The following is a 13675-nucleotide window of genomic DNA, read 5'->3' on the forward strand; positions in this document are numbered from 1 at the left end:
AAAATTGTAATCAAATTACAAGGAAATCAAATAAAAATAGTATAAAATCCCCTCCTGCTCCTAGCCCACTCTCCGTCACTAAGTAACTCCTGGCTCACCTGTAACATCATCTGCTCCCGGATAACAAATTACCCGATCATCGCCATACACACACAGATAGGGTGAGCTATGCACATACACATAAATATATATGAAATAAACCCCTAGTCAATTCATAATTATATATATTTATTTACAGCATCACCCACTTTCCCCCACTCTAATTTTGGGATTTCATGTGCTTCCACAACCCTCCTCGCTCGTGGTCCAACCTACAAGCCTATCTTGCTTGTAGTCCTGTTTCACGGACTCTCACGCTCGTTCATCCGAACTCCTTGCTTGGACCCAGACACGCATACCCGCCTTTCCTACTATGAACTCCCTCGCTCACAGCATGCCCAAGTAGAGCATGAAATGAACTCCCTCGCTCATTCATCCCAACAAGGGTACCTCTAGTGAACTAAACTGTTCACGTTCTGCATATGATCCACCCATCACGAACTCCTCGTTCACGACTCAATCCAAGCACATCCCAAAATCCTATGGACTTAGTCCTTCAAGCCCAAACACCCCAAACCATGTAAAAACTTCCCACAACTTAGGGAACGTCAACCAAAACAGCTTAAACAGTGCACACACAAGCATAGATTCACAACATTCTCGCCTAAGCCAAGGGTCTACGCCCAGGCTAGTCCATCAGCCTCACTTAAGCTAGCCCAACTCGCTTGAGCGAGCATGAAACAATGACTACACCCTCTTGTCCCACTTAGGCAAACCTCACTCGCCTGAGCGACTGTATGGTTCTCTCAGACTATCCATCTGTCTGAGGGTGATAAGCTGAGCTCATTCTCAATTGTGTGCCCAATGCTGCCTGCAAGGATTGTAAGAACCTCGATGTAAATTTGAGATCTCTATCTGATATGATAGTCACAGGCACCCCATGTAACCTGACTATCTCCCTGACATAGAACTCTGCTAGTTTATCTAGAGACATCTTGTGATTAATTGGTAGAAAGTGTGCGCACTTCGCCAATCTATCCACATTACCCATATGGAATCATGCCCCCTCACTGACCTTGGCATATGTGTAACAAAATCCATGAAAATGTTGTCCCATTTCCACTAGGGAATATCAAGAGGCTCCAACATACCACCCGACCTCTAATGTTCTATCTTCACTTTTTGGCACACTAAGCAAGATGCTACATAATCTGCCACATCAGTTGTCATGCCAGTCCACCAGAAGGTCGCCTTCAAGTCTTTATACATCTTAGTCATACCTGGGTGTATGCTAAGATCACTCTTATGCCCTTCATCCAAGAGCATCTTCCTCAATACCCGACTCTTGGGTACACACACCCTATCTCTAAATTGCAGGATGTCGTGTTTACCCATCCTGAAATCTTTTCTCTTATCTGTACCCAACTCACCTATTATCTGCTGCAACTCCTGATCATTACCCTACTCCACCCGAACCACATCTAAAAACTCATTGGTAATTTTCAACATGTTGCACCATATATGACTTTCCCCCATATCCAATCCTAGATTCATGTCTCGCAACCTCTCTATCAATTCCAAATTCTTAATCATCATGGCTGACACATGGATCCTCTTCCTACTCAGGGCATCTGCTACGACATTAGCTTTACCAAGATGGTATAACAGCTCAAAGTCGTAATCCTTTAAGTACTCCATCCATCGCCTCTGCCTCATATTCAACTCTTTCTGGTCGAACAAGTACTTCATACTCTTGTGATCGCTTAATACTTGGAGTTGTGCTCCATACAAATAATGTCTCCAAGTCTTAAGGGCAAAGACTACTACTGCTAATTCCAAATCATGTGTAGGGTAGTTCTTCTCATGCACCTTCAACTTACGAGATGCATATGCGACTAGTCGTTTCTCTTGCATTAGCACGCAACCCAGCCCAAATATGAGGCATCAAAATATACCTCAAACATCTTAGTCGGATCTGGATAACTAACACCGGTGCAGTTGTCAACCTTCTCTTCATGTCCTCAAAACAAGCTTCACATTCATCTGTCCAAGCGAAAAGATGATCCTTTCTAGTGAGCTGAGTTAATGGGTTCACCCTCTTGGAGAAACCCTCCACAAATCTCATGTAGTAGCCTGCCAGACCCAAGAAGCTCATCACCTTTGTAATGGTCTGCGGTCTCTCCCATTTCACCATCGTTTCAATCTTGGTCGGATCCACTGCTATCCCCTGGACTGATATTACATGACCCAAGAACTGTACCTCCTCCAGCCAAAATTCACACTTCGACAATTTCCTATACAGTTGATGTTCTATGAGAATTTCCAGCACCACTCTCAGGTGCTCTACGTGTTCCTCCCGGCTCTCAGAATATATGAGTATGTCGTCAATAAACACAACGACAAACTGATCCAAGTACGGCTGGAAAATTTTGTTCATGTAATCCATGAAGATCGCAGGAGCATTTGTCACCCCAAACGGCATCACCGTCTTCTGCACATCCTCTGGCTTGACCAAAATCTGATGATACCCATACCTCAAGTTAATCTTTGAGAACACAGCGGTTCCCTACAACTGATCCAATAAGTCATCAATCCTCGGCAATGGGTACTTATTCTTTATGGTCAACTTATTCAGTTGCCAATAGTCAACACACAATCTGGAATTGCCATCCTTTTTCTTCACTAATAATACCGGTGCTCACCATGGTGATGCACTCGGTTTGATGAACTTCTTTTCAAGCAGGTCTTCATTCTGCTTCTTCAGTTCAACTAACTCGGCTGGCGCCATCCTGTATGATGCCATAGAAACTGGTCCCGCTCCAAGGATGAGATCAATAGAGAAATCCACATCCCTACTCGGTGGCAATTCTGGAATCTCGTCTAGGAAGACATCAACATACTCATCCACTACTGGTATGCTTCTGATCTGCTGAGTTGTGCTCTTCTTCTCTCCTTGAGCCACTATCATGAAGCAAGTAGCTCCAACTTCTACCTCCCTAATCGCCTTTTGAGCTGATATCAACTCCAGCCCCAAAGTCTCTAGGAAAATCACACTACGTCGTCCGCAATCAATAACGTGATTGCCTGACAACCAATTCATTCCCAGAATTACGTCCAAGCCCTCCATTACCAATCAGATGAGATTCACTTTGAACCTACGGCCCGCCACTTCCAATAAACAACCTACATAGATGAACTGGTAGCCACCTGACCCGAAGATGGAGTTGAAACCAGTAACTCACAATCCAAGTCATGTTTCTCCAAGCTCAGTTTTGACACACATGCATTAGAAATAAAGGAATGTGTTGCTCTGAAATCAAACAACACCAGTACTACTTTACCAAATAATACATAAGGTTAAAGAATAAGATTACCCGATTGTGTAGCCTCGGTGGTGGTCAGGGCAAAAACTCTCCCACCAGCTCTAGGTCTCTCATATACTATAGCTGGTGGTTTCCTAGTTGTACTGGTCTTCTTCTCGGGGCACTGGTTAGAAAAATGCCCGAGTTGATCGCAGATGAAACATTTGCGACTGCTCCCTTGTCCACTGGGTGAACTCTTCAACTGCGGGCAATTCCTCTTCAGGTGTGCGCCCCCACATTGGAAACATTTAAAGTCTCCGAAGGTGGTAAGGGGACGGCTATAAGGCTTCTTCATTTGCCTAGCCTCTGCGACATTCCTCTGATGTCGAACAACTAGACCAGGACCCTTCTCCAGGTGCTCAACACTCTTAGCCTGTTCCACCAGAACTGGGAACCTTCTCTCTTAGAGGTGTTACCACCTTCTTCAACTCATGTTTGAGTCCTCGCTCAAACTTTTGACACCTCCACTCCTCGGTGATATCCTGCGAGTAATACCTCGCTAGATGCTTAAACTTGTTGACATACTCCTGCACGGTCATGTCCCCTTGCTGTAATGCAAGGAATTTAGCCTCCCTGTCCTGTCTAGCTGTATCTGGAAAATATTTCTCCAGGAAGCGAGTCCTGAAGTTGGCCCAACTCACCGGCTCTTCCCTGGTCTCCATTTGTTGTTGCATGCCTGCCCACCAATATTCAGCATCCTCATTCAGCAGATAGGTGGCGAACAACAGCTTCTGCTCATCTTCGCAGTTCATCACCTTGAAGATCTTCTCGCATTTGTGGAGCCATGCATCTGCTTCATCAGGAGAGACTTTGCCAGTGAACTCCGCTGGCTTGTGGCGCAAGAAATCCTCCACAGTCGGCACTCTGACTGGTGCAATGGTCATTCTAGGCTGCGCCGCTACAGGTGTTTGCATTGCATCCACCATCCGGTGAATAGCCTTCGCGATGTCATCAGCGCCACTATTCCTTCTCCTCTTGTTAGCAGCCATAGCCTGGATACGCCACATTACAACTGTTAAAACCAATTCACTTAGTTAAACAAAGCCACTCATCTCTTACCAACATTCAACACAAACACAAAACAATCAAGCGATAAGCTCACTCCCCAAAAGCCCCAAAATATTTTTTTAAAATATTTTCAAAACTTTTGCTCTGATACCAATTGTAACATCCCAGTAGGATATTACTTATAATAAAATAAAACAAAATAAAATCAACAGGCATGATGAAATACTTAATTTATTAAATAATCTATTTCCCAAAAAACATGGGAAATTTAAAACTTTAAAACATTAATGGTCTATAAATTCTAAAATCCATATGTACAACTTTAAGATTAATATTCAAAACCGTAAAAAACTATAATCAAATTACAAGGAAATCAAATAAAAACAATATAAAATCCCCTTCTGCTCCGAGCCCACTCTCTGTCACTAAGCAGCTCCTGGCTCACCTGTAACATCAACTGCTCCTAGATAACCCTACTCGCTTGAGCGAGACCTCATTCGCTTAACTACTCAAAACTTCTCGCCTGAACGAGAATTCAACATAAACAATACCAATGCCTCATCGAGACCTTGCTTAGGAGAGCCATTCTTGCCTAAGCGAGAGTATCAGTCGCTCAACATCTCAAAAACCCCTTGCTTGGACGAGAAGTCGCGCTCAACACGCGGAAGCTTCGTCGCGACCTCGCTTAGGCAAACCTCTCTCGCCTAAGCAAGAGCATCAGTCACTCAACCCCAAAACAAGTCGACCAAGCGAGAAGCACGAATCAGCACCAGAAACAAGGTTCTGCAACTCTCGCTTAGATGATATGGACTCGCCTGGGCGAGACTTGTAGAGTTCCCTCTCTGTTCACGCACACAATTCACCCAAAACAATGCCAAACCAGTCCGAAATCATACCAAAAAAGCATTCAATCATTACCCAGCATAAAACAATGGCTAGCAAACATCAAACATGTTATTTCATTCATTTATATTACCCCAACTCGAGATTGAATCATCTCTACGCAATTCCATACCAAAACCCTCATTCAATTCATATTCCATTACCACAAAAACTTTATGCACATTATCAATTCCATAATTCTCAATCACAGTGCCTATAATATGAAATTCATACCATATAGAATCAATATGAGAATAAAACAAACCCAGAACCACAACCATAATTCTTATGCAAAAATGCACAGCTCCCCTAACTTGGAATTATTGATCAAAAATTGGAAGGAAAGAATACTTCTCCTCAAGCCTCCTTCCAATTCACCTTTTGTGCACCCAAACTCACCACTCACAGCCCAATTTTCGTTCTTCTCTCATAGTCAAAGATCAACACTGCCAAAACGCAAAAGGGCTTAATGGGGGTTTTTCATCCCCTCTTAGGGGCCCCTGCTGTTGGGGTTCCCTCTACCTCTTCACATTCACTCCAAACTAAATTTAGTTTCAAAAATAAAGTCTACCTTATGTCCATCAAGGTTTGAACCTGTGACCCTCCACTCATAAGGCCAACGCACAACCATTAGGCCAATTCATATTAGGTGATAACTATTATAATCCTATGATTATAATATCACTCACTAGTCACAATTATATTATCAAAAATACTAATAAATCAAATAACACACCATAGGCATACATAGGACTCGAACCTAAGTCCTCTCACACAATCAAGTACTCTCAACCATTTGTGCCAATACTTTTGCACATCACATCAAACAATATGTAATGCCTCTTCTTACCTGCATTTTTTAATTAATTAATTATTTAATTAATTATTTTTCATGGGTCTTACAACGAAAATTATCAATGTCCTAATTGGAACGCAAAGTACATGACTCTTCACGAACTCCAAGATTACATTGTATACTTGAAAGAGGTGAAAAGAAGTGGTAGGAAAAAGCTCGAAGTCAAACAAGGACGACAAGGACAAAGGGAGAGAGAAAATGCGAAAAGAGTACTAAAGGATATGTGGGAAAAAGCCAGACAAGAGAAAGAGCTAAAAAAGCGAGAAGAGGAAGAGTGACGAGAAAAGGAAGAAGACGAACAAAGAGAGGAACACGAGAAAGAGTCTTTCCTCACACCCTTGACATGCATGGTTGAGATGAAAACCTTAAAGGGAGATGATAATGCATTAAATTTTTGTTCCCATTCACATCATGATTTTGCATTTTCATTAGGAACACTTACTAACCCATTTTTTTGTCTTAATTCCTAGGGAAGACTTATATATTAAGGAGCAATAGCATAAGTAATGAGGTGAGGAAAAGATGATAGAAAAGGCAGCAACAACATGGGCCAAACATGAACCCGACTTTAATCATCTGATTGTGTGTTTGACCTATCATGAAAATCCTAAAGGATTTCAGGGACACTTTTTTTCTATTTTGATTACTATGGGTTGTTCTCCTTTTTGTTTCACAATGAATAGTATAGTTGTCTTGAAACTCTTTGATGTGTTCTGCAGGTTTATCTTTGATCCTGGAGGACAATCTCTAAGCACCTTCATAATAAGAGATTGACCTCTCCCATGATCCTAATCTTATTTTTTAGATAACATTTTATTTCTATTTTTTAGAATATTATGGTTTTGCGTGCTTTTCAGCACTTATGTTTGTGTGTTTGTTTGTAGGTAATGAAGCGCTAAAATTCGAGGTCGAATTTTCTCCAACCCAGACAAACAATGATGGAGGCGTGGTTCAGGACCGTCAAAGGATTAGAAAACACATGATGGAATCATGCCTAGGATCTTCAAAGAGATCTCAAATTAGCTTCAGATAGTGGAATAAAAACTTTTCTGTAATTTTTGTAATGTTTTTGTTTGGGCTTTATCGGACCTTTAGTGGTATTGGGCTTTTTGGTGTTTTGGTCCATAGTATATAAACCCTTGTGAGATACATTTGTATTCAAATTTGAGTTATATGAAAATTTGAGTTTTCTCTCAAGTCTTGAGGTTCTCCTTAGAACCACCAATCTTTTTCTTTGAATCTCCGATTCAAAGTGGCAGATCTTCCTCACTAATCTCCTCCAAGTGGCGTGGTTTCCTCCCATTCCACAGAACCCCCAATCGATATCCTCCATTTTCTCTCATTTTCGTTATAGGGTTTATTCCCATTTTCTTTCGAGACGTTTTCCACTCCAAATCCGAAAGGATCTTTCATCACTTAGGAGATATAAAGCAAGTACAAAATGAGAACTTTTATTTATTAATGAAATAATTTGTTAAAATATACTATAATTTCATTTAAAAATTATTTTTGAAAAGTATATATTAAATTTTAAAATTAATATTTTTTTAATAGATAATAAGGTCAATCCGTTTAATATTTGTTGAACATTATTGATTTTGAATAGGTTTTTATTATCTTGAACTATGAAAAACTTATTTTGATTGAAACAACACTCATACTTAAATTATTAACATTACATTATTCTATAACTTATATATGAATTTAGAAAAAAATGATTATTTTAATATAATTAAGATTGTTAATTGGCTTATCATTTTCTAATCTTATAATTTTTATTAAGATAATTCTAAAAATAAATCTAATCTAACAAATTATCATTTTCAAATATTTTTCATGAATTTAACATTTTTCTTTCAAAAGTATACAATTTAGTGACTTTAATTTTTTAACACTAAATAAAAAATCAAATATATCTTCATATATTTTAAAATTTTTAAACTAATTGAAGCAAGGTAATTACTTTTTCTACAATGTCTAGAAAGTAATAAATTATAAATGATTATTCAAGAGATTTTACAATTTCATTCTCAACACACTAAAAAAAAAGTAAATTTGACGATTTTATTATGACAATCATAATTAACTTCTATAATTTGCTTTATAATACACAATGTTACAAATGCCACAATTTGCATTTTGCATTCAAAATATATTATTTATTAGTGTCATATAATAACAATGGCAATTTTCATTGCCCTTTGCTTGGCTTCTAATTCTCTATTTTATTACTAAGAAAAATTTCCTTTTTCTAAATATCTTTTTCCCATAGAAACCAAAACATTTTCATTTCAACCCTTAAGTTTTTCCTCATTTCTCCCCGAAACCCTCATTTCAATATCATTTCGAAAACCCTTCTCCCTCATTTCAAGAAGTAGTCAAGCCTTCAAATGTTATCCATTAAGCGTCACGCATTTTTGTGGTTTGTTATTTTTTTTTCGTGCTTCTCTCTTTTGGCCCTTTCTTCTAGCTTATTGCTCTTTAGTTTTAAATTTTAGGTTCCTTCTCATCTTCAATCTCCCTTCAAATTTTAGGTATGTTTTCAATCATACTTTTATTTTTCTTATTCTATTGATTTCCATATTTTGCCACTGAAACCCTAACTCCTTTTAGTTTGAATTTTTTGTTGGATTGTGTTTATGGCTTTTGTTTCTTTCCTAATGTTATAGAAAGGAAATTTTATTATAGAAAGAGCTATGTTGCATTTTTCGAACCAAGTGCTTATACTATTGTAGTCATTACAAGAAAAATTGATGGAAATCCTGTTCCATTGGTAATTATCGACGAAAAAAATTTGCCAGTAAAACTCTCGTTTGTAAATTTTACTGATGGAAATCCTGTTCCATTGGTAATTATCGACGAAAAAAATTTGTCGGTAACTAACAATGAAATATTTTGTTAGTAAAATATGTTAAAAATTATCGAATAAAAATCCGTCAGTAATTACAGACCGAAAAATTTGTCAGTAATTATCAACTGACAAATCCATTGGTAATTACCAAAAAATAAGTCGATAAATAGCATGCACCAGTTCATCTTCTTCCTTCTCCTTTTTCTTCTTTTTTCCTTTTAAGGTTTATCTTTTAATTATTTTTCTTCCAGTACTTCCTCCATCGTCGTCGTAACTATTGCCACCGCCATGCCACTGTCTTTATGAGACCATTGCCGTCGTAACCCAAGACAATCTGGTAAGATCTAGTTGCAAGCATAAAGACTCTCACTACTCGCATTTATTAAAGAATTATTTATTTAATTATTTAAATTTCTCGGGTCTTACAATTTGCAATTCATGTTAATGTTTCAGATCCAAACATATCCTTAATGACTTGTTCTCTAAACCAAGTCATGAAAGTTTTGTTATGCTCCATCAACACCCACCTCTTTGATTGTCTTGGGTTTTATCTTTGATAATGTCTTTGTGTCTAGTTAAATATGGTATGACTTCATATGTGTTATTATATATATATATATATATATATATATATATATATATATATGTGTGTGTGTGTGTGTGTGTGTGTGTGTGTGTGCTTGCACAATATCTTTTCTAGATTTACTTTCCACATGTACACCTCTTGAGGAATTTTGCATTGTTCTACGTGAGTGCCAACCATTGTCAAGCACTCCTATAGAATTTGCTTTTGACATGTACTCTAAACAAAACTCAATAACTTCCTCTACAATGTATCTTTCAAATATTGAAGCTTTTGAACGATATTGATTCTTCACATATTTCAAAATCTTCATATATCGTTCCACTGGTACTGTAAGACCTGGAAAAAGAAAAATTAAAATAAAGAGAAGCAGATGAAAATAGAATTGATAGCTTGTTTGACATTATGGATTTATTTAAATTAAGTATTTTATTTAATTTTGATATATGATGAAATAATTAATTGATTGATTGAAGTTAAGTGTTGTTTATTTATTCTAATTATTTACTTAATTATGAAATATGAAATAATTATTATTTGAGTGATTTAAGTTATTGTTGTATTTATAATAATTATTTAAGTGATGTAAGTTATTGTTTTATTTATTTTAATTATTAATATTATATTTAATGTTGATATATTGGTTTATAAATCTGGGGTGCATGATATATTGTTGCAGCCACATACTTTTTCCTTTAACTTTTTGGTTCTCTCTCTTTTCACGTAACAAAGTTTGTAAAAATGTGGGATCATATGCTTTTGTTCCATTCTTTAATATTTGAATGGGTCACACCTTTAGCTTAATGTTAGTACATTCCTTAATATTGGTGGGACCCGTAATTTAGCTTTTTGCATGGTATCATGGGTGTGCATTGAGTTGATTTCATTTATGTAGACCAAACTCACGTTTAAATAGAGGTTGGTGCATTCTCTTTCACTCTTTAAATTTTGTTATTTCTCATTCTTCACACAACATTTACGTAAATACATGGTTTTATTTTAAATGGGTACAACTTTTAGTTTCATTAATATTTCATACTAGATGCTTATTTCTCTCTCATCACATGTGCTTAGAATAAAACCAGGGGAGCCCACATATGCATGCCTTTTGTTTCTGTAAGACCCGTGAAAATTAATTAATTAATTAATTAATGCGGGTAGAAAGTGTCTTTATGACATTAATTGTTGTTTAATGTGATGTGGAAAAGTACTAGCTTAAATGGTTAAGAGTACTTGGTTTGTGTGAGAGGACTTGGGTTCAAGTCCTATGTATGTCAATTATGTGTTGGTGTTTTATTATTGATTTTTAATAATATGTATGAGTATGAATATGGTATTGTAAGCTTATCATGACTGAAGTGTATCACTAACATGACTTGGTTGAATTGGTTATGCACTTGAATGGTGACTAAGTAGAAGGGGAAGCCAAGATGGGCTGGTAAACATCCTATTATCTCGATTGTAATCTCGTGGTTCTCGCCTAGGCGACCAGGAAAAAGGGTTGAGCGACATGGTCTCTCGCCCAGGCGAGAGGTTTTGGAATTTTGAGCAACAGAATGCTCGCTTAGGCGAGAATGGATCGCCTAAGCGAGGTCGCAATGAGAATTCACGTTGGTTTGCTTGAATCCTCGTTTAGGCGAGGAGTGGGTTATTTTTTAGCGATGGTATGGCTCGCTCAGGCGAGATGATCTCGCCTAAGCGAGGTAACGTGATGCGGCCACTATTTTAAGCTCGCTCAGGCAAGGTGAGCTAGCCCAAGCGAGACTAAGGGTTTAGCTTAGGCGAGAGTCCCTGGCTTAAGCGAGTTTATGCGAATTACTATGGTTGTTGTGCTTGTGTGTGTTGATTTGCTACTTTTTCCTAAGTATAGGAAGTATATGCATGTGGTGTGGTGTTTGGGCTTGAAAGACTAAGTCCAATAGGGGTCTGGGATGTGCTTGATGGTTGGACACATTATGGGCATGAAACTGGGTGAGTTCCCGTCGGCTACTAATGGGCGAGGAGTCCTTAGTATGGTAATTACATGTGTCGGGTGCACGATGGGCAAGGAACAATTATGTTCTTGTCGGCTACTATTGGGCGAGAAGTTCATAGTATGGTGATTGTGTGCGTGTCAGGGTCCAAGTTGTGAGGGTTGGATGATTTACTACAGGCGAAGAGTCTGTAGGGCAGGACTATGAGCGGGATAGGCTTATAGGGTTGGACCACGAATGAGTTAGTTTTGTGGGAGCACAATGGAGACCCAAGACCTAGTTAATGTATATGACTCATGAAGGACTATGAGGTCATGGTTGGGTAATTTGAAAAGCATGAAATTTTAGTATGTTATTTTGGGATGGGTGACATATTTATTTAATGTATTTGTTTTATATATTGTGCATAGCTCACCCTTTGTGTGTGTGTGTGTGGCGATGATCGGATAACTCGTTATCCGGAAGCAGATGATGTGACAGGTGGGCCAGGAGATGCATAGACTCGAAGCGAGGGATAACATGGGAATTTTGTATATAATTATTATTTTGGTTTTTGAGATAACTTTGTAATTTCTTTTGGGAGCCATTTGAATATTACTTCAGTTTTATAATTATGGACTCCTGTTTTTATTACATTGTATTAAAGTTTTAAATTTCCCGTGTTGTTTGGGAAATGGTATTATATTAAATGATGCATTTATTTTTATTTTTCTTATTTTATATATTAAATATTAGTAATATTCCTTAGGAATGTTACAGTTTCTATTCTTGATGCTTGCAAATTTTATTTGTTGCAACTTTGATGTGCCAACCATGGCTCACTTTGACTTTATAGTTTTGTTTATTTTCTTGGATATGTGTGACCCACTTGTGGCTTTTATGAATTCATATTGCATGTTCAAAAGTTGATGGCAACTTTTGGTTCTCTTTAAATTAGCATATTTTTGGTTGGTGCTTTTCATTTGGCTTTGCTAATTATTTTATAGGTTAACATGTTGGTGGACTGTGATGAGATCAGAGTGTACCTTAATTGTACTTTATGCCTTATTTTATGTGATGATTATTTTGTTGAACGCAAGTTATAAAGCCACGGTTGCAATGTCAATATTATGTCTTTTGCTTGGTTATATGTAATATTCTAGTTGCATGGTTGTACAAGTAAAATTGTGGCTTGGTACTTTAGCTGGTTGTTGTTTCTTTTGGTTCGGAAATCTCTTGTTGGGTTCGTTGTATGAATGTATTATTTGATAAGTTGATGGGTTTATGTTATGAAACTTTATTTCCCATGCATGATGTGGTCGTGAGTACTTTGTTGGCAATATGTAATTCTCTTGTGTTGGGTGTTAGGAGTGTTTTCCCTTGTTTGAAGAATCTTGTTGGAACCAAGAGTCGCCTGTGTGAAGCAGTGGAAAGGGGTCCTTTTCGCCTGTGTGAAGCATTGGTAGAGGATTGGTTCGAGTGTTGTATTCTCTCGCCTGTGTGAAGCAGTGGGGAGGGGAAAGATGTTTCACCTTATTTCGGCTCGTTGCGAGTATAGTGCTCGATGTGCGATGCATCGACGTTTTTACTCATAATTCCTTAATGAATAAGGGAGACAATCTGGTTGCGTTAAGTGGGACACATCGAACCATCTGTTCTAGGAAACTAGATGTTGTTGTGGGGTAAGAGGCTACAAAAGACCAAACCTTGATTATGATCACTATGTTTGAAGATTTTTTATGAATGTGATGCTATGTTTGGTTTAGTATGATTGTTTGGATTTGGGGTTTGTGTGTTCAAACCAAGGATGGATTGTGAACATAATGTTTTTGTGTTACTTGTGTGCGACGTTAAGTATTATTGGACATGTTTTATTTATGAATTGTTTTTATAAATATCATTCTTTATGGTTAGCTTACCCGTATTTGTTTGTTTGTGTGTTTGTTGTATGTGCGATGATCGTATAACGTGTGTGTTATACGAGAGTAGATGATATTGCAAATAATCTTGCATGGAGTAGATTGATGAGAGGCTGGGGTGGACTCGGGAGGTTTTATAATATATTTAGTTGTTTTAAATTAGATACGAAAAATTATGTAATATTCTTTTGGTCGCAAATGTTATTGGAAGTTTTTGACAAAG

The 13675-nt window shown here is 37.6% G+C and overlaps 3 protein-coding genes across 3 annotated transcripts; all 3 read right to left on the reverse strand.

The window, feature by feature from the left end:
* Nucleotides 1–1915: 1915 nt before the first annotated feature.
* On the reverse strand, nt 1916–2521 carry LOC114184631 (uncharacterized mitochondrial protein AtMg00860-like). The gene has a single exon (XM_028071948.1). The coding sequence runs from the start codon at nt 2519–2521 to the stop codon at nt 1916–1918; it is 606 nt and encodes a 201-aa protein (XP_027927749.1).
* A 216-nt stretch (nt 2522–2737) lies between these two features.
* On the reverse strand, nt 2738–3166 carry LOC114184632. The gene has a single exon (XM_028071949.1). The coding sequence runs from the start codon at nt 3164–3166 to the stop codon at nt 2738–2740; it is 429 nt and encodes a 142-aa protein (XP_027927750.1).
* Nucleotides 3167–3222: 56 nt separating this feature from the next.
* On the reverse strand, nt 3223–4390 carry LOC114184633. The gene is made up of 3 exons (XM_028071950.1): nt 3818–4390; nt 3414–3774; nt 3223–3371 (listed from the first exon to the last, which is right to left on the reverse strand). Exons 1-3 carry the CDS (start codon nt 4388–4390, stop codon nt 3223–3225), a joined length of 1083 nt encoding a protein of 360 aa, XP_027927751.1.
* Between the last annotated feature and the right edge of the window lie 9285 nt (nt 4391–13675).

The sequence above is a fragment of the Vigna unguiculata genome, chromosome 5 (assembly GCF_004118075.2).
Source record: "Vigna unguiculata cultivar IT97K-499-35 chromosome 5, ASM411807v1, whole genome shotgun sequence".
In the NCBI taxonomy this organism is placed as follows: Eukaryota; Viridiplantae; Streptophyta; class Magnoliopsida; order Fabales; family Fabaceae; genus Vigna; species Vigna unguiculata.